General features: G+C 60.0%; 1 protein-coding gene across 1 annotated transcript in view; it reads right to left on the bottom strand.

The window, feature by feature from the left end:
• Positions 1-26,918, bottom strand: part of Sspo (SCO-spondin) — a gene marked incomplete at its 5' end in the record, with an annotated part of 46,390 nt that overhangs the window by 18,988 nt on the left and 484 nt on the right. The window contains 78 exon segments of the mRNA XM_087207731.1: positions 614-759; positions 942-1,073; positions 1,373-1,543; positions 1,689-1,735; positions 2,495-2,635; positions 2,637-2,691; positions 3,378-3,542; positions 3,811-3,981; positions 4,426-4,535; positions 4,625-4,685; positions 4,688-4,734; positions 4,828-4,957; positions 5,044-5,150; positions 5,152-5,161; positions 5,237-5,416; positions 6,343-6,507; positions 6,593-6,763; positions 7,711-7,765; positions 7,767-7,855; positions 8,182-8,358; positions 8,585-8,641; positions 9,156-9,177; positions 9,317-9,368; positions 9,789-9,939; positions 10,024-10,371; positions 10,445-10,490; positions 10,534-10,787; positions 10,870-11,073; positions 11,343-11,447; positions 11,952-12,006; positions 12,130-12,283; positions 12,557-12,707; positions 12,788-12,970; positions 13,044-13,184; positions 13,286-13,435; positions 13,545-13,779; positions 13,870-13,961; positions 14,053-14,342; positions 14,543-14,808; positions 14,811-14,838; positions 14,840-14,885; positions 15,315-15,393; positions 15,395-15,534; positions 15,739-15,972; positions 16,118-16,243; positions 16,246-16,286; positions 16,367-16,460; positions 16,565-16,657; positions 16,660-16,713; positions 17,017-17,126; positions 17,205-17,247; positions 17,250-17,337; positions 17,430-17,650; positions 18,302-18,436; positions 18,717-18,973; positions 19,207-19,301; positions 19,397-19,586; positions 20,189-20,252; positions 20,255-20,306; positions 20,308-20,366; positions 20,369-20,422; positions 20,596-20,761; positions 20,905-20,975; positions 20,978-21,146; positions 21,214-21,389; positions 21,852-21,969; positions 22,742-22,886; positions 23,166-23,379; positions 23,382-23,405; positions 23,559-23,728; positions 24,014-24,168; positions 24,248-24,311; positions 24,557-24,635; positions 24,725-24,883; positions 25,968-25,989; positions 25,991-26,260; positions 26,262-26,404; positions 26,628-26,807. Coding sequence (XP_087063857.1) covers positions 614-759; positions 942-1,073; positions 1,373-1,543; positions 1,689-1,735; positions 2,495-2,635; positions 2,637-2,691; positions 3,378-3,542; positions 3,811-3,981; positions 4,426-4,535; positions 4,625-4,685; positions 4,688-4,734; positions 4,828-4,957; positions 5,044-5,150; positions 5,152-5,161; positions 5,237-5,416; positions 6,343-6,507; positions 6,593-6,763; positions 7,711-7,765; positions 7,767-7,855; positions 8,182-8,358; positions 8,585-8,641; positions 9,156-9,177; positions 9,317-9,368; positions 9,789-9,939; positions 10,024-10,371; positions 10,445-10,490; positions 10,534-10,787; positions 10,870-11,073; positions 11,343-11,447; positions 11,952-12,006; positions 12,130-12,283; positions 12,557-12,707; positions 12,788-12,970; positions 13,044-13,184; positions 13,286-13,435; positions 13,545-13,779; positions 13,870-13,961; positions 14,053-14,342; positions 14,543-14,808; positions 14,811-14,838; positions 14,840-14,885; positions 15,315-15,393; positions 15,395-15,534; positions 15,739-15,972; positions 16,118-16,243; positions 16,246-16,286; positions 16,367-16,460; positions 16,565-16,657; positions 16,660-16,713; positions 17,017-17,126; positions 17,205-17,247; positions 17,250-17,337; positions 17,430-17,650; positions 18,302-18,436; positions 18,717-18,973; positions 19,207-19,301; positions 19,397-19,586; positions 20,189-20,252; positions 20,255-20,306; positions 20,308-20,366; positions 20,369-20,422; positions 20,596-20,761; positions 20,905-20,975; positions 20,978-21,146; positions 21,214-21,389; positions 21,852-21,969; positions 22,742-22,886; positions 23,166-23,379; positions 23,382-23,405; positions 23,559-23,728; positions 24,014-24,168; positions 24,248-24,311; positions 24,557-24,635; positions 24,725-24,883; positions 25,968-25,989; positions 25,991-26,260; positions 26,262-26,404; positions 26,628-26,807 — 9,914 coding nt within the window.

The following is a 26,918-nucleotide window of genomic DNA, read 5'->3' as shown; positions in this document are numbered from 1 at the left end:
CCTCACAAGCACAAGGTCCTGAGTTTGATCCCTGGTACCACAAAGTCAAGTGCATGGATGTTTCTTGGGCACTCAGGAGGCACTGTGCCTGCCCCACCATCCTGACTCTGATGACTAGAGCCATCACTGCCCCGCTGAGATGTGAGAAGGCCACGCCCATGCTCCCAGAGTTACTGGCAGACAAACCTGATTTGGACCCAGACCTAACTACACCTGTCCCTTACCCCACCCCACATGTAGCAGCAGCTTGGGACCCTTTGTCCAAACCCCTCCATGCTCACTGACTTGCTCAGCCCTGGTACCCAGCCCTCCAACTAGAGCGGTGCCTCTTGCTCTCCTGGTCCTCCAATCTCAGGCTTCTCCAGGAAGCCCTCCACAGCTGACACAGCCTGCTCTACAATGTGCGAAGCTCACTTCCTGTCTCCGATGCTTCTGTCTTTGTTCTTGGGGCTCCAGGTCTGGCTTCACCTGACTAAGTGCTTCATGAAGGCAGAGCCTGTTTCCCTCCTTGATATAGCCCAGACTGAGCATATGGTAGGTGACCCTTCTGAGTCACCCCGGGTCCTCAGGCATGAGGAGGTCCTGCCTGTGGCCTTACAGGGAGGACACTCACCAGCCCAAGCATCCCAGCTGGGCAGTAGCAGCCACGGTGGCAGGTCTGGTTAGTCCATCCTGGGGCATTGAGCTCTGCACAGGAGGCAGGCCCCTGGGCACAATCCTGCCACTGCTGTCCCCTGGGACACACACTGGGCACGGGCCCTGGAGACAGAAATCAACAGCCCTGTCCCCTGGGCTCCCAACCTGGAGAGGCATCTGCTCCAGTTATGCCCGGGCTCATTGTAGGGTTGCACAGGGTTAAAGGACAAGGCTGCAGGGAGGGAGTTAACAGTGACCTGGGTTAGTGGGGAGAAGAACTGGAGGGTCCCTAAGGCAGTCCTCACCTGCACAGGGCTGCAGGCTGCAGGTGGAGAACTCCACAGGGCTGTGTGGGCCACTGCCTCGGGTGCGGTTCCTGTAGCCACCACCGCGGGGCACAGAGCACGGAGTCCAGGGACTCCACACCCCACCGGGACCTGGGGGTGGCACCCAGGTCGCTGCAGGCCCTGCCTCCCACACCTGGACATGAGGGGAACCCTCCCTGCTCACACCTCCAGCCACTTCACCTGGGCACCCTACCTGCCTCGGACCTGCTGCCTCCCAGGAAGGAAGCAGCTGGCTCTAGGGAAGGCGTCCTGTAGGGAATGGATTTAGCAGCTCTCAGACACCCTCTCAGTGGCATCTCTCAGATGGGTCGCTTGCATCTCTCACAGGACCCTGGAGGATGCCATGGGGGTATTCTAGCTCCTCTCTGAGGACATGAGTCTGCTCTCACCTCTACACGGCCACAGACTGCAGAATTCAGCTTCCATGTTGGGGCCTTGGCATTCAGCACCCCCAAAGGCAGCAGGGGGTCCAGTGCCTGTCCGGAAGTGTCGCCCAATGCCCACATCACAGCTGCGGCTGCAGGGACTCCACGGGGTCCAGGGGCTCCAGCCACAGGCCCCTGCCAGGGGAAGTGGGTGGTGTGTAAGGCCAAGTCAAACCACCCTGAACACCGACTCGCTCAGGGTATCTCCTTGCTCCTATGAGCTCATCTCAAAAAGGCCTAGGTCCCCCGAGGTCCCTGACACCAGCCCCACGTGGAGTACCTGGGCAGGGCTCTGAGGTGCACGTCATCTCACCAGAGACACAGGTGCTACGGAGAGAGGGCCTGTGAGACCCGATCTGGCTCATCCCCACAGTAATCAGTCCTGCCCTTAGCCACTGTGCCCACCACCCACCCTTGAAGCTCAAGACTTGACCAGCAGTCCCACCACCCAAGACCACCCTCAGGGGCTCCACAATGCCCCAGGCACTGTGTGCCCCTTTGTCACAAAGCTTCACCAGGAGACACCTTTTCATACTTTTTATTCCATTTGCATCTACTAAATGCCATTTGGAAATGACCTTGAGTGACAAAATCAAGGAGTGATTTAGAAAGAGCAGGAGTACTGGGCACCATTCTTTCTCCATAGTTTTCTCCAGAGTATGTTTTAAAGCCTATCTACCAAATCCTGAAGGTTACCAAAAAATAACTGAAGAGGAGAAGAGAGAAAGTAGTTAGGGGAGGAATAATAAAATAAGGAATTGGGGGTACAACAGATAGAATAGAAAAAGAAAATTATGAAGAAAAGGAAGTGAAAAGGGGCAAAGGAACTGGGCTCAGCGGCCTCTGCTGGCAGAACCTGGGCGGAGCTTTGAGTATTGGGTACTTCAACCCTGAATGCAAATGGAGTGGGTCCCAGAGAAGGAATGATAACCGGAAAGAGGAACAGGAAGCAGCTGGGAGGAGAGGTCTGGAGCCCTTCTCCAGTCTCTAGTCCCATCACACACATATGAGACTCCATCCTGCCCCCTTCAGGAGCCAGCCCCCCAGTACCCTTCCCTGCACCGCCCCCCCACCCCGGTGACCCACCAGTGGTTTCAGGTGTTGAGGCGAGCCGCCAGTCCAGGTGCGTAGAGCTGCCCATGCAGCTCGCAGGGGCACGGCGTTTGGGGCGGGCAGCTGGCGTTGTGCGGAAAGAGTCCAAGGGCACAGGCACAGCCGGGGCACAGACCCCTCCTGGTGACACTGGTCTGCTGAGAGGAACACCATGTCGCCGGGGCACTGGGCTGTACGGGAAGACAGAGTGGGTCCTGGGTGCGGGCAGGGGCAGGAGGGAAGAGCAGTGCGGTGGATAGGGAGGGGGGTGCCTGCAATGACTGGAGAGAGGCGACATGGCCCTTCCTGTCCCTCCCTTCTCAGGCTTGCTCCAGTGCCTAGAGTGTCACCGGTGAAGAGTTGTGGCTTTTCTCCACTTGATGCAATTTGTTTTGTTTTGTGACGGAGTCTTAAGATTTATTCCAGGCTGTCCTTGAACTCACTAGGTAGGCCAAGCTGGCCTCAGACAATTCTCCTGCCTCAGCCTCCTGAGTGCTGGGATTATTGGTGTGCATCACTGCGCTCAGCTAGTACAGTTGCTCTTGAGACAGAAGAGGAGACTTGTATCTGATCCAGAAGAGTTCAAAGGAGAGTGAGGAGGGGGAATGGGCTTCCCAGGGCCTGCACTGCTTGTGTACACCAAGTCTGTCCACCATTCTGACTTCCTTGGAGGAGGCTGCCCTTTGGGCTGGGACCCCAGCAGCCAGGAGCCTGGTCCCCAGTGAGTGGGAGAGGGAGGAGATCTGCAGGTCTCTCTGGCTCAGGTACCACCTGACCTGACACCCTGACCTTGGGTGTGGAGGTGCAGGGTGAGGGTCAAACCCTGGAAGCTGAGGGCTATGGCCAGCTGGAGGGGTGGGGTGGTGGAACCTGGTACCTGTGCATGGCTGTGTGTTGCAGTCCCTGGTCTGACTATGGGGTCCCTGGCACACGGGGTGCCCATGTGCTGGGCCATTGCAGCTGTGCCCATGGGTTTGCATGCCCCCACCGCAGGGGGTTGAGCAGGCAGACCAGGAAACCCGCAGACCCCAGCTGCTTGGCACTGAAAGGAGAGGCCAGGTTCCCAGTCACCAACATGGTGAAGAAGTGGCAGGGGAGGGGTCAGGGCTGTGGGGTGTGCAGGGCCCCCCAGCCATACCTCCCCAGCAGTCAATTGTGTGCTGGTTGAGGGGGCAGTAGGGGTGAGGAGAAGCTTAAGGACAACAGCCAGGTGTGCTCCAACCCACTGTCTCCTCTCCTCCACTCCCTGGGGCTCATAGGGTCCCATCCCACCAATGTCCCTGGCCACACCAGGGATGATGGGGTCATACCTGGGCACAGTGGGGGGCTGCAGGGCTCCTCCTGGTTTGCCTCTCCATGGCAGCTGTCCCTGGGGCTGGGGCAGAGCCAGAAACACCGTCGCCAGCTGGGGCCCCCTCCAGGGACAAGGCAGCTCTGGGAACAGGGGGACCAGGGTGTCCAGGGTGTCCAGCCCAATGCCTCTGCAGGAGACACAGTGGGCCTATTGCTTGGGGCCAGAGAGGCCAGAAGGCCAGGGAGGGCTCAAGAGGATGAGAGGTACTGTGCTGGGCTCAGGGGGCCTCTGTCCCCTCAGCTGGCTGGGACCCCTGTGCTCCAGCCCACTTCGCACACTTGGGATGGCGGTAGGGGCACCTCTTCTGCCCCAGGCCCAGCCAGTGCACAGTGTTACCTCCTGCAGATACCTGCTTCTCCTAGCCCAGCCTGCTTGGACACCTGGGCCATCAGCATCTTCGTGAGAGCCTTCTCCCTCCCACCAAAGCCCATCCACCAGGGGCAGTTCAAAGGTTTCCCCCCTGACTGTGGAGGCTTCCCTGACTACCCTCCCAGGGCACCTGGGGGTCCCTTCCTGCCATGTCCACTGGGCTGGGCACAGGGAGTGCACTGGAGGCGGGCTTCTGCTGCACCTGTCTCACACTCCATGCGGCAGGCCTGCAGCTCCTGGCTGTCACCCTTGCAGGGGGCACCTCCAAAGGCCGCGGGAGGGTTGGAGGGAGACGGAAGGAGAAAAGCAGCCCTGGACGCCTTGTCCTCCTGTCCTCCCCTACCCCAAGCTCTGGCCCTCCTTCCTTCCCATCTTCCTGCTGTCTTCTTTGCCCTGCACACCTGAACCTGACCTTCACTCCGGGGCCACAGGATCGGTCCCAGGGAGCCCAGGGGGACCAGGCTGGGGGCAGCCGCCCGGTTCACACTGCAGCACACCCTTCTTGCCCACACTTTGGGGAGAGAGAGGATAAGGAGCTGTGAGGGCCAGGAGGACTGGCGCAGCACCCTCCACGCCCAGCGTCCTCCCTGCCAAGCACCCTCACCAGCGCCTGCAGCTGTCCATCAGGAAAGATGTCCCTGGCCACCTCAGCTCTTTGCCCACAAGACAAGGGCACTCGGAAAGGGACAAGCAGCGAGAGTCATAGAGGAGGAGCCCCGGGGGACAGCGGCATCCTGGTGTCAAGGGAGGGGAGGCTGGTGTCCGAGAACAGGTGGCCTGTGTGGGCACCACTCCCTCCCACTGCTCCGGTCTGCCTCACCCTCCACACACTGCCCAGTGCAGCTCCTGTTGGCCTTGGGATCCAGGCACGAGGGTGGGCACAGGGGCACCAGCCCCTCCCGGCACAGCTCTGCATTCACATGCACACGGCCCACAGTCTGGGGGGAGATGGACACCTTGTGGGGTGAGCCCAGGGAGGCCCAGAGAGCCACCTGTGCCCAGCACCCTCTTACCTGTGTCACCTGCACAGGGCTGCAAGCCACAGGGGACCCTCTCCTGGGAGGCCCCAGGGCAGGGGGCACCATTATTCTTGGGTTGGGGGTCCACATAGCTCCTTGGGTGACTCTAGTGCCCATCTCCACAGGAGACACTGCAGGGGCCCCACGTCTCCCACTCTGCCCATGCCCCAGCCACTGTGGGGGAAGGAAGAGCAGGAATTTAGCAGAGAGGTCTCAGGGAGACACATGCTGTTCTGGAGAGAGGGCAGCTGGCAGTGCAGCACAAAGCCCTGCAGCTTCCTCCTCTGTCCAAGACGCCTCTTTCTCCAGTTGTGGGAACCTAGAGAAGGACCTGTTGACGCCTCCCAGGATAAAAGCTCTTCAAGGGGCAGGCAGTGCCTGTGCAAACCCTGAAATGTGCATAGTCTGGTACAGTGGGTGAAAGAAAGTGGTCAGATGGCATTGGGAGGCAGATGTGGGGGCGAAGGAGAGCCCACTGTGGGTAGCCCCTCTCTGGAATGCATAGGGGTGAATGGGGACCACTCCCTCAAGATTCTTGGGAATAAAGGGCTGCAAAATTTTGGTGAGGAGCCCAGGGCAAGTGGAACAGCCAGCTGATACTTGAGTCTAGCTTCCAACCCTCACTGAGCTCCACCTATGGAGGCTCTTCCATCCATCCATCCACCCATCTATTCACACATCTACCCATGCACCAATTTATCCATCAATCCATCCATCCTCTATCTACTCATCCATCCATTATCCATCCATTCACTCACCTACCCATCCATCCATCCATCCTTCATCTACTCATCCATCCATCCGCTTACCTACCCATCCATCCTTTTATCCATTCACCCATCCATTTATTCATCCATCCATTTATCCATCAGTCCATCTATCCACCATTTGTCCATTGATTCAGCCATCTCTCCATTCATCCATCCATCCACCCATCCGTCCATCCATCTTCCCAGATCATCTCCTTCCATCCTCAATGCCTTCTGATGTGGGGTGACCCAGGTTCCCAGTTTTCAGGAGAGATCTAGTACATGGTGGTGGGGGTCATTTGGGCAGGCAGGAAGGTAGGCTGATCCCACCCCCTCAGGGGGTCTGGCTACCTGGGCAGGCCTGCACAAAGCAGGGCTGGCTGCGCAGCTGGTCCATTTGGCAGCTGCCCCCAGGCAAGGGAAGATGCAGCTGCTTCCTGTGTTGGAAGGTGAAGCCCAGACCACAGCTGCGGCTGCAGCCACTCCAGCCAGACCAGGGTGCTAGTATACAATCCATTGTGGGGACAGGTAGGTGGGGCTCAGAGGGGGCTCATGGAGGTGCGGGTCCCTCAAGGCTGTCCCCTGCCCAGGCAGCACAAACCACAGCCTTCCTCGTCTGAGCCATCCTGGCAGTCTGGGTGCAGGTCACAGCGCTGCTCAGCTGGCAGACACTCCCCACTGCCACAGTGCAGCTGGTTCAGGGACCAGAGGGACCTCAAGGCTGGCAGTCCAGGCAGTGCTGTGGTGGGCACTGTGAAGGGCTCTGAGCTCACTGGCCATGAGGTGTGGGAGGAGCCACATGAGTGATAAACTGAGCCCCTTCAACCTCAGGCCAAGAGTGGGGTCATTCTTGGTGGCCAGAGGCCTGGCTTCCCCTTCCTCTGTGCCTCTGCTCCCTACCACTACTGTGGGTGAGGTTCACATAGATCTTTGGTGTACACAGGTCTTATACAGCCTCTCTACTCATTAAAGGCTCTTGCAGTGTCTAGAGAGGAGTCAGAGCACTAGAAAATTAGTTTACTCCCTTGGGTACCCTCTTCCTGAATGGGTACTCCCTAGGATATCCCTTCCTGTGACTGGTTAATGCTTGATTTCTTGTATCCTGATTGCAAGACAAGGATTTGATCATAATGATTTACTTTGGATGGATGGATGAATGATGAATGATAACTACATCAATGGATAAATGGTAGGTGGGTGGGTGGATGGGTGGATGGATGGATAGATGGATTAACGGATGGAGGGATGAATGGATGGATCAATGGATAAATGGATAGATGAGTGGATGAGTGAGTAAATGGATAAATGGATAGTTAGATGGAGGATGGGTGGATGGGTGGATAGATGGATGTAGGGGGTGGAAGGGTACAGATATGGGTGTATCCATGGATAAATGGCAGGTGGATGGATGGATGGGTGGGTGAGTGAATAGATCATTGGAAAAATGGATGGATGGGTGGATGCATAGATGAGTAGATGAATCACCTCAAAGGTCAGACAGATTTATAAACAAACTGAGACCCAAGGCCTATTCCATTCCCCTTCTTCATCACCTCTGAAGACACTACATTCCTGTTTTCACACTTTCAGTTTCTCTCCACTCTCTGCTACGCTATCCTCTCCCAAATCCTTCCCACATGAGCTAGAAATGGGCACAGGGAGCCCCAGGCCCGAAGCCCTCTTGCCACCCCTAGTATCTGACACAGGCCCTCTGCTTGCTGCAGCGCTGCTCATCAGAGCCATCCAGGCAGCCCTCCTTCCCATCGCAGAGCTCCTTCCCATTCCACACAGCCCAGCACCTCGCAGGGGACCTGCCCAGGGCTGCACCACACAGGTGGAAAGGGCTTGGGGGTGGCATTGTGGCCTGTGGATGAATGAATAGATGGATGGATGAGTAGATGGACATTGGCATCCCTACGTGACCAGGGATCTGGCTGGCCCTAACCTTCCTCCTTGGTCACCTTCTGGTAGTTCCCAATCTCCTGCCTCTTGGCATCTGGGGTGGCCCACTTTCTGCCCCTCTTGGGAAGATGGAATTGGAGTGAACGGGGTCAAGAAACTTGGTTCCAGGGCCTGATTCTACCAAAAATGGCCTTAAGCAGTGTGACCCTCACCAACCTCCCAGGGCTCTGTGCCCTCACAGAGAACCTGGGCTCACAGGCTTGCCCACAGAAGGTCTCGGGATCTTACCAGCAGGCGTCACCAGCGTCAGTGGATGTGGGGGAAGCACAGTCACAGCTGCCATTCCCGGCTGTAGGCTCATGGCCCCAAGGTGTGGTGTCGATGCGATGGCCACAGAGTGCATGGATTCCCCAGAACTCGGGTGGGGAGACCCACAGGCTTCAACAGGACTCCCTGGCCTCTCCTCTGCAGGTGGAAGAGGAAGCGAGTTGATGCTGCCAGCTCTCCTTGCCACGAGAGGCAGTGATACAGACCCCAGAGAGGGGACTCTGGGCTTCTGGGTGGCAGAGACAACACTGCAATGACTACCAGAGGATTTGAGCCTGTGAGATATCACTGCCCGGCCCCCAGAACGGCAGGGAATGTGCCAGGGACAGGGATTTGGGGAGGAGGCTGGAGTTGGTGCACATACCTTCAGGAGGCATGGGGACCTCTGCTTGGCACGCCAATATCCAGTCTCTGCTGGAACCTGCAGAGGGACAGGGCTCAGCCACCCAGCACGACCAGGTACTGAGGGCGGCTCTACAGGAACCCTCCTCGCTCCCCTGCCTTTGGGAAGCGTGTGGGGAGGGGCCGAGGACTAAGCAAGGCTCTGCAGGGGAGCTGGGCTGCTCTCTCCAGGGTACGCACCCCAAGGCACTGGTCCACACCCTCAAGGGGCCCTGGAACCCAATCCTCCAATACTCCACCTCTCCTCCACACACATTCTGGATTCCTGACCAGGCTGCTCCCTGCTGGACAGGGCCCGCCCCGCTTCTCCATGTTACAGATGTCCCCGCCACCCCAGTTACTCAAGCTGTGTCCAGATACTCTGGAGATCTCTGACACTGTGCTTTTCTAGGCTCGGAGAGTAGATGCCAGGGACCTGCCCTGTCAGGCCTCTTGTCTCTCAAACTCCTCCAGGCTGGTGTCCTGCCCTAGGCTTCTCTGTACCTGTCTGCCCCTTGGGTCCCGAGCCCCTCACTAGCACCAACCTGCGCCCTAGAAGGCTCCCAGGTAGAAGGTCTGTCGGAGCAGCACCAGGGAACACAAGTGGAGGAAATGAGAGAAGAGGGGAGTGGCAGCGGCAGCCCTGGTGAGGCAGTGAGGCCTGGGCCCTTCCCTGTACCCCTACCCCGTGCCCACCCTGGTGCTTCCTGCTCACCTCCCAGGGCTGGATGGAGGAGAGGGCTGGGGTCCTGGCTGTGGGAAGGACTCTGGGAAGAGAAATTGCCAAGGAGGTTCCAGGGGTCTCCCAGCCCCAGGGGCCCCATCCAGGAAGGGGTCAGGGGTCTCTGGGCCAGGGTGGTACATCCAGGAAGGACACAGCCCACTAAGGCTGGACAAAGGTGAGTTCTAAACGAGGCTTTCAGCTTGCTTACATGTTGGGATCACCAGGGCAGTGTGCGAAGCACACCTGCAGGGCCCCCAGTGTGGGTGGGGTGGAACCAGGTGCTGGTGCTGCTGGGCCAGGGCCCCACTTCGAGAACCACTGAACAGCAGATGTTATCAGAAGGCAGAGCAGCCCAGAATCCCAAGGCAGAATGGGGACGCCCTAGGCATGTGGGGTCCACTGGCCCTGGGGATACCTCCCACGTGGCTGTTCCCTCTAAGTCCAGGCAGAGGCCGAGCCATACCCGCCAGTCCCCACAGGTGAGGGCCCACATCCCTCCTCATCAGAACTGTCCTCGCAGTCTGCAGCTCCATCACACGGGGCCCCGCTTGGGGCACACTCCCCACTGGCACATTGGAGCCCGGATCCTGGGCACCTGGATGCCATCGGGGAAACTGCGTAGCGGGGAGGGTGTTACTCAGGGCTCCTGCCATCCTCCTGCCCACTCCGGCCCCACCCCTACCCCAGCCCAGCCTTACCTGGCCCACAGCCCAGCGGCTCTGCCCAATGGAAGATGCTGTGGCCCTCACTGTGATGGCTGGTGTGCGGCCAGACCCTCACGTATCTCGCCTGGACCAGCTGGCCAAATATCCATCCCCTGGGGGCCATATTGGCCTGGCTCCCAGGGAAAGGCTGTGGCACAGGACAACTGCTGTAACCCTGATCCTGCTGGGTCTCCTCTCTGCTCACCCAAGTCCCCCAACCTTCAGGGCATGGACCCTCCTTTGGTAGCATCCGGTCCCCCAAGGCTGTGGGAGTCTGACTCTGGTTGAAGCTCCTCCCACTGGGCCAGGTCTTGCCCAGCACCTGGCCCAGAGCAGGTGCTTCTTAAGTTGTGGACACCTGCATGGGCTGAGTCCTCTGCCTCATGGGGCTTGTCTCCCCACAGAGGACACTGACCCCGGGACATCTGCCCGAGTGTGACCACTTTGGTGTTTCCTGATATCTGCTTGGCAGTGGTACAGCTGAGTGCCTACTACTCATCAGGAATTCTGTGAGCATCTAATGCAGGGACTGTCCCTCCAGGAGACTGACAGGCCCTTGGGGACAAAGACTATGGGACCCACAAAGGGGCCAAGTGGGTCACAGGCCCAGGGGCCTTGGGTGTTTGGTACCTTGGGCAGGGGCAGAGTGCCAGGCAGGATGTCACAATAGTCGTGCCAGTGTAGACCATCACTACTGAACTGGAGGGAGAAGCTGGGAACATGAGTGTCAGAGGAACGAGTCTCCCACACCACGATGCCTGGGAGGGGTCAGGGCAAGGACAGGGTCAGCACTGAAGGGAACACTCCTGCCCCACCCCCATCCTCCTCTTCCTCATTGACCGGAGAGGTTCCGGGGCCACAGTAGGTCCAGCTGCAGGTAGGGAGGCCAAGGGTGCCACTCGGCATGAGCATCCTCTCCTGGGCCAGGGGCCTCAGTGGGAACCCCCTGGAGGGCTGCATGGGTGGGGTGCTCCAGCTCTGGGGGCAACACCTGCAGGCTCTCCTTGGGTGGTTGGGGCAGGCCCAGGGGCAAATAGCAGGAATCTGGGTGCAGGAGAAAGAGGTGGCTGGTGGGTGTTGTAACAGGGACCAGGGACAGTCAGGAAGCCTCAGGGAGCTGGGGGTACACAGGGCCACACAGATGACCTTTGCCCAGGATGCAGGGACGAGCAGGTGACTTGGGATAGTATGACTTCTGACCCTCAGGATAACCTCCAACATGTGGGGCAAGTGGCCTCCCCTGGTCCTGTCTCCCCCGCCCAGGCCCAGCCACCACGTCCCCCGGCATCCACTACAACAGCACATGGTCTCACCTCCCGGTGGGGGCAGAACATAGGTGACCAGAGAGTGTCCGATCTGAGGGCTGGGGGCTGGAGCCGGGGCTGAAGTGGCCATGAGGGGCGCTGTTTGGTTCTCTCCTGTGTGGGGAGACCCAGGGAGGCTCGCATGGGACCTGGCTGAGTACTTTCTGTCCTGTGACTTCCCAGGAACCCCAGGAATAAGCCCCCAGCTGGGAAGGGCACCTCCTTCCCTCAGTGTGAACTGGGTGCTTTCATACCCAAAGAACATTTAGAGAACACAGAAGAAAACTACCAGTCCAAAGCCATTTAGAACCAGGACAGAGGAGGTGCAGTTTCTAACTCAGGGCTGTTGTCGATAATAGTAACCTCTCTGGACATTAGAAAGCAGCTGGCCCTGGGTAGAAGCTGTCCTGTGGGCTGGAGTCCTGGTCCCACTCATCAGCTATATTGTGAAGGGAACAACCTGGACCACTGTGTTTGCTGGCTGCCCCACCCCTAACCTCACCAAGCCGTGGGAACACTTGCAGGATAAGGAAGATGGACCACTCCCAGCTTCCCCAGTTCCTGCTGTATCCTCCTTCTCCCTTTGGGGCTCCTGGGACATCCCCCAGGCCCACTCACCAGGCAGGGCACAGTGGCAACATGATTCTCCCACTCCTTCCACCAGGACCCAGCCCTGTAGGATGCAGAAGTCAGGCCGCCTGCCCCTCTGACCCCCTCTTCTAGCCTCCCAGAGTCTGGCCTCTCCACACCATTCTCCTCCCAGACCCTGCCTGCCCCAGGCTCCCGGGCACCTCACCTGGGGGCAGCTGCCCAGCTGGCAGTAGGGGGAGCAGTGCGCGGCGCTGAGGCCCAGACACTGGCACACCCTGCAGGGGCCCCTGCGCCAGCACTCCCCCACACGCCTCACGCGGCCCTGCTGCTTGAAGCCCTGGCTCAGTTCCATCTGGCACCTGATGACAGAGGGGCAGCCCAGTCTGGGCAGGGGCTCACCTAGGGTCACCTAGGGTGACCCCAGAAGTCTGCCCCCTAGGGGACGCACAAGGCACAAAGCTGAAACGGGAGAAGCCTGGGGCCCCAAAGGAGTTCTGGACTTCAGACTGGGAAGGCAGAGAGCAGGCCCCACACTTGGGCTCTGGGGCAGATGTGAAGCGCCCATCCTGGGAGGGGCACGCAGGAAGGCCCCTCTGTGGGAGGTGGAGACGGGGCAGGGTCCCAGCTGCTACCTGTGGGCCTTGCGGTGGATGCCCCGGCATTGGTGACCTTGCCCGGACTGGCGGGGGTTGTTGGGGCTCCGGAAGGACCACCGGATGCTCTGGCTTCTGCAGGGGCCCAGGCACTCAGCCCAGGGGGACCATGAGGACCAGCAGCAGTTCACTGAGGGGGAGAGTCAGGGCCAGGATGAGGGGTGGGCACCCCCCGAGACCCCAGGGAAGGTCCACTGCAGGAGTGCTCACCAGTGCAGTCTGGGTTGGGTTGGCAGCACCGGGGCCGCCCATCCTGTCAGACACAGAGCTGGCAGTCAACCTTGATTTGCTGCCGAGGCCAGTAGCAGGCACCAGCCACCAGGCAGAGACACTGCCGGGGCCATACGCAGTGCTCTTTGCTGCCTAGCACCTGCCCTTTAGGGCACCAGCAGCCTGAGGAAGGCCCAGGGTAAGTGTCCATGTGTGGGCATGGCCCCCACAGACCATGGGCCCAGAGCCCCCTCACCTGGGCTGCTGCAGGGCCGCTCAGGCGGGCACACAGCCTGGCCAGAGATGTCATCACAGGTCAGAGGGCAGGGGGCACAGGGCCAGAACACCAGCTCCCCAGAGCAGGTGGCATTGGGGGAGCCATCCTGAGGGCAAGGCTCTGCGAGGGAAAGGAACCGGAACCAGGGCCGGGGTGGGGGTGGGGGCCTCTGTCCCACAGCACCCCCCAGCCCCCACCAGGACCCTCTTCCTGTCACTCACTGGTCTCAATGCTGGGAGGGTCCCCAGGCAGCAGGGCACAGGCCCGGCCCCCATTCTGGGGAGGGTGGCACTGCCGTTGCCGCGTCATGGTGCCCCCACGTTGCTCAGAGCACAGAGACCAGGGAGACCAGGAGCCCCATTCATGGTCCACTGTGAGAGGAGGGACCATGTGGGCAGGGAGGGACGTGAGGTAGGACCGAGCCCAGCGGTCCCTCCTGTTCCCTCTGCCCCATCTCTCCCTGGGGTCACCAACCATCACCTGGACAGGCCTCGGCAAAGCAGGCCTGGGATTGGTGCTCAGGGCCCGGGCAGCGCTGCAGCACTGGAAGCCCAGGTGGGGAGCAGCGATGTCTCCGGGCCCGCACCCCAGGCCCACAGGTCTGGCTGCATGGCTCCCATGGGTTCCAGGAGCTCCAGGCCCCACAAGCCTGCTCCTCAGGGGAGGGCCCCGTCTCCCCCAGGGCCACCTCGCAATCAGGCTGCCCGTCACACACCTGGAAAGAAGAAGGCCAGGATCAGGGCTGCTTGGGGTACACTTGGGGACACAATGGCTCTGCCTCCTCCACCCCTGTCCCTGCCCTCACCCTCTGGAAGCCAATGTAGATGCCGTTAGGGCATGAGTACTCTGGGCAGGGGACCCCTGTTCTGTTGTGGCCTGCTGGGGGTGGCAGCCCCTCTGGGGAGTAAGAGAAAACAAGTCAGCAGAAAATGGGAGCCATCCCTGGACCCCAGAGTTGGCCCCAGGAGGAGGAGGACAGTGTCCATACCACAGCCCAGCTCATCCTCGTCCTGGGGACAGTCGGGCAACCCACTGCAGAGCTGCTTGGAGTCCAGGCACAGCCAGGGGGCCAGGCCACAGGGGGAGAGGCCGGGGCCCGGGGGCAGCAGGGTGGGGCCTGTGGGTGGGGAAGAAGGGCTGGTGCTCCTGGGCCCTGGGTCCCCTCCCCACTGGGGCTGGCAGGGAGGTCCAGGCACAGGAGGAGGGAGGCGGGTGGGAGATGGAGACAACACCCCATCAAAGAAACTGGGGTCCCAGGAGGGCCTGCAGATGCCTCCTCTCTAGCGAGGTGACAAGGACCTGAAGGGCTGACTTAGCCAGGCACGGGTGGCAGGAACCTGGGGTGTCCAAACAGAATCGCTCCCAGGCCCTCTGAGCCAACGCCCTGCCTCTAGCCCCTTCTTGCTGCAGTGCGAGCAAAGACAAAAGCCTTTTTCTTCTGTCTGCCGAGGGCAGCAAGGAAAAGCAAAACGTTTCACAGAAGGCAGAAGTCCTGCAGACCCTGCTGTCCCCGGATCGGTCGCTCTCTCCCTGCGCTCCCAAGCGTGCCCAGCAGAGGCAAAGGTGGGAGTGTCCGGGGGCGACTCTCACCGCAGGCCTCCGGACTCCCGTCCCAGCCGTCCAGGCGCTGCAGCTCGCCGTCGCACAGCTGCCCGGGGGACACGCAATGCACGCCGCCACGGGGACGGTGCACGAGGTGCGGCGCGCAAGGCCCCGCGCAGCCCAGTTCGGCGCTGCGCTTCCGTCAGCGTCAGCGCAGTCCTCCTCCTGGTCGCGCGCAGTCGCTGCTGCCACACGCGAACTCCGAAGGGCCGCAGGGGGCTGCGCAGTGGGGGTGGGGGTGGGGGTAGACCTGGGCCGGGCTCGCCTCCTGCCCAGCCTGGACTTAAGCTTCGCCTGAGCTGCCCACCCCTTTCAGCCCTTCCCAGGGGTCCTGCTTTCCCCTGCTGCCTTAGACCCTCCTGAGCTCAGAGGGAGGCCTTGAACACGAGGAAATAAGGTTGGGACCTCCGTGCCTCCCAGATCCGTCTCTCTTTCCTCTCTCTCTCCTTCCTTCCTCCCTTCCTCCTTTCCTATCCCTTCCTACAGGACTCCTGCCTCCACCGCCCAGAGTGCTGGGAGTTCCACTTGGCTCATTCCAGTCTCTAGCCCCAGGGCCCTGCCCAACACCTCCCTCTGAGATCCCTTCTGTCTCCTGCCTTGGGATGTCAGAGCGCCAGCTTTAGCACCCATCTCCTCAGGGAGACTCACCAGAGCTGGTACTACCCAGGGGACTTGGTGCACCTTCCAGGGAGCCCAAGGAGGGGCCAGGCGTTGTGCCAGCAGGGGGGAGTGGGCAGAGAGGGCAACGGGCAATGTTCAGGGCCCTCGTCGGCCCCATCTGGGCGGTCCCAGACTCCGTCACACAGCTGGAAGGTGCCCGCACAGGTGCCAACACAGGACACCTCCCCAGGAACACAGCTCACCTGCCCTGCAGCCGGATAGGAGGAGCTGGTCCAGGACCGCCCCCATTCTCACCGTCCGGGGTGGTCCTGCCCATGCGCACTCATGCCAGCTTTATGAGTGGGTCATGGGGCCTGGCAAAGGAGTGCTGTGGGGAGTTTGGGGCTCTCCAGAAGCTGGGCCTGGAGGAAGGGCGCCGGGTGGTCTGAGGTCCAGAGCAGAGACAGCTCACCCAGACAGGACTCCTCGTCTGCAGCATCCAGACAGTCGGAGTGCCCGTCGCACAGCAGGCTAAGGGGCAGGCAGTGCCCAGCAGTGCAGGCCAGCGAGTTGGAGGGGCATGGGCAACCCTGTTCATCGGTGCCATTGCCACAGTCATCCTGGCCATCACTGAGCTGGGCCGGGGGTATGCAGCGGCCAGACTGGCAAGACATCTGACCTTGCCCACAGCCTGGGGTGGCACAGGCTGGCAATGACACTGGGGTTAGAGAGCACCCCTTTCCTACCCCTCACCCCTTCAGGCCATTGCTCTGGGCAAAGGAAACAGCAGCTCAGGAAGACACCCTGGGACACTGTTCCTGTCACCGCTGCACTCAGGCAAAGACACTCACCTTCCTCATCTGAGCCATCGCCACAGTCATCCTGGTTGTCACAAAGCCACTCATGTGGCACACAGTGACCACTGTCCTGGTATGGGGCCTCTCCTTCTGCACAGCCAGGCACCAGCTCCTCACAGAGGCACCATCACCCCCTCAATGCCACTGACCGTCCTGGCATGTGCTGAGCACAGTGTCCCCGGATCAGTCACAGCTGGGTTTGGCTGGCCAGGGATCTGGGCTCCGCCTGGGATCCTCACTCACCAGTTCCCACAGTCCTTCTGCAGCATTGTCCCCGGTGGGAAGAAGCTGCCACCCCACTCACAGGGACAGGCAGCTGGGTCCACACAGGCTCCTCCTGAGGTCACAGAGCACAGGACTCAGGGCTCAACCCTGCTACGAAGGCCCGTGGCCCTTTCCCAGTCCCTCTAGGCTGTGGTCTCTGCTATTCTGACCACATACCATGTAGCAGAGTCCCCGCGGGGCAGAAGCAGCCCTCCACACAGGTGACAGCCTGGCAGTGCCATCCAGGCTCAGGACGGTGGTCATGGCAGGTGGGGGCCACGCGGGGCCACAGGCCTCATATACCTGTCCCCCTTCACACTGCAGGGCTGGGGAGAGAGGAGAGAGGCTGGGCTCACTGAGGCACAAGGGCACCAGGAAGCAAGGTGAGCAGGCTGAATGTGTGACAGGTGTGTGGCATGGACCCTTGCTGAGGCTGTTTCTTGGTGAGTTGGAACATGTCAGGCCCCACAGGGCAGCTGTTCTTGCATGTTCGGTTCATCTAGAAAAACATCTGGCAGGCACAAAGCACCCAGTATGCATTGGACCTCGAGTGACCTTTAAATAGAAGGGCAGGAGGGCACCCTTCAAGAGGCAGAGTGGAGGCAGGGCTGGGAGCAGGGCGCACTCACGGCACAGCTCCTGGCTGTGTCAGCGCACGTAGTGCCCATGATGGGCGCGCTCATCCGTGTAGGTGGCGATGGCTGAGCAGAGGCCCTCGCAGTCACCCCCGGAATCACAGCTGTGGGAGGGAGTGGTCAGCCCACTGCCCCCTTCCCCTCCTCAGCACCCCGCTCCCCCCACAGCCGACCCTCCTCACCCGCACGTGTCGTACACACACCACTCACAGTGCTGCTGTGGGGCACCTCTGCATGGCATGGGGCGAACAGTGGCTGTAGCATGGCCCCACAGCGGGTGCGGGTCCGGGCCCAGGCTGCCCAGTGGGCATTTACCTGCAGCACAGGGTTCTGTCTGCAGCCCCAGGGCCACCCGCTGGGCCCCAGAGCTGCCCCACCTCCTGGCCCGCTCTCCCACCCGTGCTCACAGTGCAGGGAGGCAGCAGGTCTCCTGGTTCGGGGCACAGGGGATTAAGGTGCCAAGAGTGGGCCGCCAGCTCAGCCATGGGCTCTAGGACACCTTGGCGGCTCTGTGAGTCATTGCTAGCGTCACCATCAAAGTCTCCACACAGAGCAGCCACACGACCACGGAAGTGGGGGCACAGCTGGACCAGTACCCGGGTACCCAGCAGTGGCAGTACAAAATGAACTCACAGGCCCTGAGCAGGTCAGGGTGGGCAGAAAACCTGGGGCCCATAACACTGCCCTGCATCTCACCCAGCGGGCCCTGGTTCCCTCCTGCTTTGGGGGGTGAGGGGTGATAAATGCAGAGACAGACATCTAGCGGGCAGGGAACTCCTCCTTCAGTCCTATCCGGACAGGAATCCTGGCTGAGACCCCCAGCACCAGAGCCCTTGCGGGGCCGAGTCCATAGCAGGGCATTTGGGTTTCTCTCAATATCTCGCCAACAGTTAAATTTCTAGCACGCCAACTGCTTATGTTTGGGTGGTGGGATGTTAGGAGATCTATTTTCATTTTTCCCTCCTAAAACTTTGGTATTTCCTAAATGTTTCCTGGATGAGGAGGTATTGCTTTCGTGAAGAAAAACAGAATTATGAAAACAATTTGGAAACTCCAACCACTTGTATGTGCTGGGAGGCAGGGGCGGCACTGGGATGGGGGTGCCCAGGGGAGGTTAGGAGGGCAGGGTCCTGGTATAGCGTCACACTGGAAATGAGCCCTGTAGGGGATGTCGTGGGGCCCCCCTGAGTTAGGCAGGCCTTGGCAGGGAGTGTTTAGGGAGTCCGGCCCTGAGGTGCTAAGGTTGGTGTGGGTCAGGCCCCCCAAGGCTGTGGCTGACCTCTGTCCCAGAGCAGGGTGAGGCCCAGGCGAGTCGTCAGCAGCAGGAAGAGGCCAGCATGGTGCAGGCTCAAGCCAAGGCCTGTGTAGGCCTTGGGGTGTCTTATGCTCACCCCATTCACTGTCACTGCCCGGCCTGTGGAGAAAGACAGGCATTCGAGGGAGAGGCCGCCTGGGCCTATCGAGCCCTGCCTAACCTCCTCTTCCAAACTGTTTTTGCTTCTCTACCTCTGTGACCTCTGTGACCTCTGTGGCAGGTTATTAGACGTCTCTGGACCTTGATTTTTGGAGCCTTCAAGAATTATGATTCCCAAATAAAAGGAGAGCCGTCAGCCCCACCACACTAAGGATGCCCTGGTCCCTGCCACACTGTGAGCTGTGATGCATCCCCCGCCCTCTGGCGTGTCACCAGCCACCTCTGAGCATGTGCACAACGGTGCTCTCCAGACGCACGGTCAGTGCCTTGGTGCAGGTGAGGCCACTGGCCCTGCAGGGCAGGTTCTGAGCAGAGATGCTGAAGCGGCTCCTGGCCTCTCACACCAACAGGTATTCACAGGCCCCGGGGAAGGTGAGGGACAGCCCATCAAATGTCACATAGTGGGGGGCACCCGACACCTGGCACCGCCCACTGCACCGCTGGCCTGTGCGGCGCCATTGCCTGCTCTGGCACACGCTGTGAAGAAGGACTGGGGACAGATTCTCCGAGGACAGGAACTTGGGAGCTGCACACAGAGGATGCAGCCAGTCCAGGTTCAGCAACTCTACATAGGCGCTGGGCACAGGGGACCCAGGCTATCTGGGTGTCCCACTTCTCTGGCCACCCCAACTCCTTCTAGCAGAGGGCAGTGTCCCATCTGGGGAGCCAGTGGTCACAGGTCAGGTTGCAGGTCACAGGACTGGGCATACCAAGTGTTGCAGTCCTCCTGGATGGTGGCATTAGGGGGGTACCACTGCCCACTGTGACGGCAGGGACAGAGGTCAGGAGGTACACAGTGTTCATCCTGGGCAGAGGGTGGGAATGATATTTTGGGGCAGCTGGGAACCATGGTGTAGGGAGGGCCACCCTGCTGCCCACACAACCCCTCCCCAGCCTCACCAGCACCACAGTGCCCGGGGGACAGACACAGCCGTCAGAGCTGCCTGCTGGGCAGGAGTGGTTGGCATTAGGGCTGTCGCAGGTGAGGAGGCAGGTGCTGGGGTCATAGATAAGCTCCTGGGGATAGAAGGCCCGCTTCGGGGGACAGTGGTGAGCCGTGCAGTTCCAGAGGCCCCTCTCCTGGCAGATGCTGCGGGAGGATGGAGGGAGTAAGAGCCAGGCCCAGTGGGCTCTGCCTTCAGGCGCCGGTCTGCCCTGGCAAGAGTCTCAGGAACCTGGATGCTGAGGACCTGAGCAGCTCAGCCCCGACACCCCGGCCAACAGTGCCCACATCCCTGGGACAGGATGGCCACCCTTGTCTGCCCCAGCTCTAGTGGGGCCATTCTGGGGGGTCTGGAGAGGGATGGAACTATTGAATCATTCCACACCCCACCCAGGGAGAAGGATCTCACTGGAGCCTCACCCAAACCCACCAAGCTCTGGATCCTGGCCCTGCCTCTGCAGGTCTGGTCTTGCCTTTATCTCTCAGCAGCAACCTGTCCAGCCTATCTGAGCCCCAGCTTCCTCATCTGCAAAGTGGGAGCAATTCTCCCACCTCCTACCTCATTAAGTTAGTTGTCAGTGTACATGAAAGTGCTTCTTGGACCAGAAAGTGCCCCGCACTGGGGGGAAGGATCAGCTCCCTGATGTGTGCACTGTCACCCCACAGCAGCATAGCCCAGTCCATTCTCTTGCAAGCCCTTCCTCGTCACCCTGCATTCTTCCCCTTACCCCAAAGGCTGCCATCCTCACCAGTGGTTGCAGTCCTTCTGGGTGACACTGCCAGGAGTGTAGCGATGGGTTCCGAGCTGGCAGGTGCGCTGGGGGCCACACACTGGCCCTCAGGGTCCCACAGCAGCCCTGGGGGCAGGGCAGTTACCATCAGCCACACAGCTGCCTAGCTTGTCGCAATCTTCTGGCTCCCCACATGGTGGCCACATGCTGGGGCACACTCCTGGTCCTCCTGGCCACCAGGACATGGGAAAGTTAGGCAAGGGGAAACATGCAAATCAAAGGCATAGCCAACCCCTGGGCCCTATACCCATTGTGGTTCCACAAGAAGAAAAGCCCAGAAATCTACCAAGGTCAGAGGCCCTGTCCCTTCCAGCTCCTCCTAGAAGGGGCTGGGGGCTGGGGGATGACCGGGCTGAGGGACTCACGACAGAGGGTCTGGTTCCTCCAAAGCAGCAGGGCACCCTCCCGGGCACAGCGGCGTGCATAGGCAGAGAGCACTGGGCACAGGCAGTCCCTCCCAGGGGAACAGCCACACATAGCTGCCAAGCAGCGGAGCTGGAAGGCCTCCCTGTCCACCAGCCCATGGCATGCCTCGGGGGAAGAGGAAATGGGTCATATCTGCCTTCAAGGACCCCCATCCTCTTGGTCCCCATTATTGGCTTCCTGTGCCCTGTAGCCCTCCCTTGCCTTTGGTCCCTTCGCTGTACAGGCGTGGGAGGGGCCACCCCAGCTACCTGGAAGGCTGGGCTGTGCAGGATGGCACAGGCTTCTGTGAAAGCAAGGTTCTGGGAGTAGGTGCTGCAGGGGGAGAGCAGGACACTGTCCTCTGGAGGGCACCGTCCTCTGGAGGGCACCTGCCACCACCTGCCACCTGGAACTTGCTACCAGAGACAGCAATGCTGGTCTCCACATCCCCAGCTGGCGCCAGGAAGTCGTCCTGCTGGTTCCAGGTGAAGGTAGCACAGAGACCTTGTACCTGGGCCACGGAGGGCACGCGGGATGGTCAAATCCTCACCCAGCCCCTCACCCACTTCCTGGCACACCTGGTGGGCATGGCGGGGATCCAGGGTGATATAGGCTGCAGGGTCGGCCACTCCCCAGAGGACCCGGGCCCCAGGCCAACGTAGCAGCAGGAAGGAGGAGGCGGCTTGGGAGACACTGAGGCCAGCAGTGCCAGTCCAGGGCAAGCCCACATCCTGCCCGTCCACCAGCACAGCTCCTGGAACAGAAGCCTGACGTGGGGTGGGGCAGTCGGTGGGAGGGTGGGGCTGCAAGAGTGAAGGGCTTGGGTGGGAAGTGAGAGGCTCTGGGTCAGGCTAGGACCCTGCAGATCCCAACTAAGATGCCCTCTCCCTGTGGCCCAAGGACTCAGACCTGGGCGGGGGAGTTGGAGGGACCATGGCTGCCTGGTCTGGTCATGCCCAAGGCCTGTTGGACCCTCTTAGCTGCACAACTTGTGTTGTCCCTGAAGACAGGGTGTAAGATGGCTTGGAATATGTCCTCAGGACTGTATGTCTCCCTTCAGAGATGGGAGCATGGGGAAACTGAGGCAGGGAGTTTGGCTGCAGGAGTCATGTCGGGCAGTATGGACAGCAGGTGCTGGACGGTGCCTGAGACCAAAGGATGAGGGGAAGAAATAGCTGTCATGGCAGACACCTGCAGGAGACAGAGCTGAGGCTACCTGAGTCCCTGAGCTGGATGTGGGTGTCCTCCAGGGAGACAGAGAGGGCGTGGAGGCAGCTCCCAGAGTCACAGGCCCCATGCTCCAGCACCATCAGCAGCTGCCCCTGCATGTGGTCCTGGGGCAGACAGAGAGGCAGAAGCCAGGCAGGTGCTCAGGCTCCCTGGGGAGGCCTCTCTGGACCTCTCCACCTTGTCCACTTTCTGCCCCACCTGGAGGCAGCAACTGCCCACACAGCGCTGAGCACTTCCCAGCCAGCCAGACTGTGGGGTAAAGGCTTGACCCTCACCCAGGGCTGGCATGCATGGAGCTCTATTTTCTTTTTTTTGGGTACCAGGGATCCAACTCGGGACCTTTTGCTTGTAAGGCAGGTGCCGAACCGCTGAGCTAAATCTCCAGTGTGGCATGCATGGATGTGTGTGTGTGTGTGTGCACGCATGCGTGTATATGTGCATACATGGGTGTTACGTTCATGTGCGGGTATATGTGAGCACATGATTGTGTGTGCCCATATGTGCATGTATGCATGTGGAGTAGGATGATTCCCCTTTCCACCTGTGGACATGCATGTTCATCTATAAGCACGTGACCCAACTTTATGGGGAAGGCTGGTGGGAGGAGGGTCCCTCTGTCCCCTGGGGGTGACTTGTATGAAGTGGCCTATGGCAAACCCAGCCAGGCCCCTCTGAGAAAGAGGGCGATTTTGCAGCCCAGGAGGAAGTGGGGACTGATTGGAGACATTCTGCATTGCCCTCCCTGGGCTCTTCCTTGGGGGCTGTGTATTTCACTTGTTTATTGGGTGCATTCCTTACAGTCACCTCCCCCAGGAAGCCCCCAGGAGGGCCTCTACTCTGTCCAGCCCCTCTTCCTGGAGTTTGTCTTTTGCCCACCTGCACCAGGATGTAGCGGCAGCCTGAGCCACCCCGGAAGGAGAAGCTCCATCTATCAAAGGTGAGGTAATGTCCATCGCCACCCACTGCACACTCAGTGGGGCATGGGGCCCGGGCACAAAGCCAGTGGCCATCCTGGCACACACTGTGGACACATGGGGTGGGACAGGGCACTGTGGCATCAGCTCCACCCCAGGCAGGAAGGCTGAACTGGCCCCTTCCTTCCCTGGCACCTCCATTCCTACCTCCACCGAAAGTGTAGGGCCAAGGACTGTCACCTATGCCAGGAGAGGTAAAGCGTGCTGTGGGGGGCCCCAGAATAGGGTGGCGACTGGGCCGAGGCAGGCTTTGATCCCGCCAGCATAAAGGGAGGAACCCAGGGGAACCACGTGGCTGCCACTGCCAGTAAGGCTTGAGGACTCACCACGGGTTGCACCACCGGTGCACAGTGTCACCAGGGGCATAGCGCTGGCGCCGGTGGTAGCAGGGGCAGTGGGCAGCAGACACACAGTGGATGCCATCCCAGAAAAGCCCGGGTGGGCACTCACAGCCTCTCACACAGTCTTCTGCGCAGGGTCCCTCCTCACCCTGGCCCACCGCGGAGCAGCTGGCTGGGCAGGACGAGATGCAGTCGGAGAGAGCTGGCCTCCTGGGCACAGGTGCTCTGGGGGTACAGGAGAGGGCTGTGAGGGGCTCCCCTGGGCCCTACAGAGCTGGAGGCCACGGGAGAGCCACAGAGGGTGATGGCACCCTCAGGAAATGGGGGTCACTCAGAGGTTCCCAGTCAATCCCACAGGGCGGGCTGGCCAGACCGTACCACAGAAGCCGGGCTTCCACCAGTGTATGTGAATGTGCTGCCTGGCACAAGCCTGGGCAAGGTTGGCGAGGGTGGCACACACAGCCTCCCACCGGCCCTCTTGTCCACTGCCTGCCACAGCTCCCGAGCAGTAGGCAAAGAGGCAGGCCTTGTGGTATTCATCGGGGGAACCTGCCAAGAAAGGAGAGCAAAGACCTTCCTGATGGCACCTCTACCTCTTGCTCTCATTCTGCCCTGACTTAAAATCACACAGGATGAGTGCTGGAAGGGAACTCAGAGATCACACATGACGCCATCTTGTCCCCAGAGATAAAGCCCAACAGGGAAGAGCTGGCCAATGGCCAGTGCAATCTAGTGGCAGGGCCAGATCACTTAGTTGGCACCTCTCTGGCCCCTACTCCACCCACATGAGGCTCCTCCCCTCTGGAGTGGGTCGCCACCTCCACACTACCCATACCTGAGCATGGCATTGTCTAAATGGACCCTCCAGCAGCTGGTGGCACACATCCTGGGCCTCAGCCTGCAGCTGGCCAGCCTCCATGCCTGCCTCTGCGCCCTCCATGGAGCCTTCACAGCCCTGGGCTGCCTCCACTGTGTCCAGACACCCAGGCTGGGGACAAACGGAGCCAGCCCAGTGGCCAGGGATGAGTGATGAGGGACATTTGCCAACACTGCCTTCATTGTCATACCCACCAGCCCGCATCCTGGGCGCTGAAGGCAGCAAAGTGATAGGGCTGGATGGGGACAGAGGAGCTGGGCTACAGTCAGCCACAGGCAGGGGGTTAGAGGAGCTAATGGACCCAAGCCAGTAGTGACTGGCTCAGTGGGGGCATCCCGGGGATGGTCAGTTCACAGAAACAACCAGAACTTCCTGTGGAATGCAGGGTCTGCCCACCTGCTCCTGAGTCCTGCCCCTGGCAAGGCCTGCACCCTCCAGCCAGGAGCAGAGACAGGGAGTGCTCAGGACAGGCAGGTGGGGCCTAGGATGGCAATCTCACCTCAGAGAAGGGAGCCTCCAGGAATTCCCAAAGGTGGCAGGCAGCACGGCCAGCCTCCCACCCGGCTCCATGAAGTCATCTGAGGAGGGGTGGGTGAGGCAGAGGGCTGGCCCTGGGTCCTGTCTCCTCTTCCTCCCTCCACAAGCTCCCAGGCCACACCCCACCTACCCTCCAGTCAGCCATTGTAGAGTCCACAGAGGCCCTGTGTCTGTCCCTGGAGCTCATGGTCCACGGAGACTGAGACAGAACTGTATCTGTCCAGCTGCACAACGACCCCTGGGCCCCCAGACAGCACCAGCCGGTCCCCCTGCCACTGCAGGCTCAGCCCTGGGAAAGGGCAGTCATCAGGCCACCGGTGGGCACATTCCATGCCCACCACCGCAGGGCTCAAACTGCCCAGGAATTCTTGCAGTTCTAGAGAGCTCAGCCCTTGTTTTCCTGAGGTGGAGTGTGGATGCTCTTGAGAGAGTAAGCTACAATACACACCACACACACATACACACAATATGATATACACAGACCACAAAACACTATATATATGCCATGCACACACATACCACAGATACACGCAACGCTACACACACACACAACACTATACACACAACATACACACACAACACTATACACACAATACACTACACATATAACATCCACACACAGCACACATACACACAACACAATATATACACACCACCATGCACTATACACACCCCACACACACTTATGCACAACACTATACACACAGACCACAATACACTATAGACACCACACACACAACACACACACATACACACACTGTATACACAGAACACAATACACTATACATACACCATCCACATACACACTATATACACACGGCATACATAGAAATATACCATACATATAAACACACCATACACACATACACACAACACGATATACAGACACCACAAATGTACCACGCACACACTATCGTACACTCACCTCATACACACACCATACATACACACACCACCCGTACAAATACACATCACATACACCCTATACACACAACACTCTACACACACCATACACACAACACACACACACACACACACACCACAAACACCACAGAAACAGGTACACAGCACTTGCGCCACATACATACACATCACAGCACAATTCACATATACCACATACATAACACACACACACATTCACCCTACTCCCGTGATCCCAGCTGGGATAACACCCCTGTGGGCCAGAAAGAGGCTCGGGAGGGGTAAGCCTTAAACCGTGAGACCTACCCAAGGTCATACTTGAACCAGGCCCAGTCCTCTGGGCTCATCTCAAGGAGCCACCCTAGGGCCATGGTGGGGAAGGAGCAGCTCTGTCTGCACTTCTACTGCCCTGGGCAGGAGGGGCTTTCCTGGGAAAGGGAAGGGCCCCTCACCATGGAGCAGCTGAGACTCCTTCCCCCTCAGGCATGGGCTTCCCCCTCACAGAGACCGCACCGCCCTGGATCAGCACGTCCTCGAAGCCCAACATCACCCGGACCTGGGGAGGGCCACAGTGAAAACGGGTCAGTGACTCTCCTTCCCCAGGTCCAGTCCCCTCCCTGGGGCTGTCCCCCCATTCCCTCACCAGCTGGCAGTGCCCAGGCTGGGAGCAATGGCCTTGGGGCCCCAAGTGGACAGCCCAAGTGAAATCAGTAGCACCCGCCAGCAGGTAGGTACAGTGGCCCGGGGAAGTGGTAGTGGCATCCATCAAATGTGTGGTAGTGGAAGCCTGACCAGGTGGCACAAGGGGCTGAGGGTCACTGGCGCTGGCTCCAGTGCTGGCCCACGGCCCCTGCCAGTGGTTGCAGGAGGGCTGTAGAGGAAGCATCCCCTGGCCAGGACACATCACATCAGAGTAAGGCTCTGAGTGCAGGAGGGAGGGCTGAGCTGAGGGCACAGTCCTGGCACAGGAGGAAGCTGTGGACAGGGCATGATTGCTCTGGCCGGCAGGGAAGCGGGCAAGACCCCTAGAAATGCTAGGAGATCAAGGCCTAGGGAGATGTGGGGGTGATGGCCAGGATGTGCCTATCTGGAGCTGGGGCCTGCAGACCCACCTGGGAGGTGTCTGTTGGAACAACTGAGGCAGACCTGGGAGCTGCTGTTCCACCAGCTGTGTCCCCAGGGCCAGGCACAGCACTCTTCCAGACTTCCTGCCGAAGTAGGAGTTGAGCCTGCCAGAGGCTGGCACTGCTGTGTGGCAAAGCACTGGCCATCAGGGCTTGCTTGGACAAGGACTGTGATGGATAGAGAGAATGGGGCATGCCCTGAAGTTAGCACAGGCACAACCTAGGATTCTCAGCCTAGCTGCCTCCCCTAAATCACAGATGGGAGTTAAGAACCACAGT

The sequence above is a fragment of the Heterocephalus glaber genome, unplaced genomic scaffold, assembly GCF_053883595.1.
Source record: "Heterocephalus glaber isolate CG9 unplaced genomic scaffold, H.glaber_assembly_v1.0 deba00000818, whole genome shotgun sequence".
Taxonomy (NCBI): domain Eukaryota; kingdom Metazoa; phylum Chordata; class Mammalia; order Rodentia; family Bathyergidae; genus Heterocephalus; species Heterocephalus glaber.
Note: the sequence above shows the minus strand (reverse complement) of the source record. Positions and strands in the feature narration are given on the sequence as shown.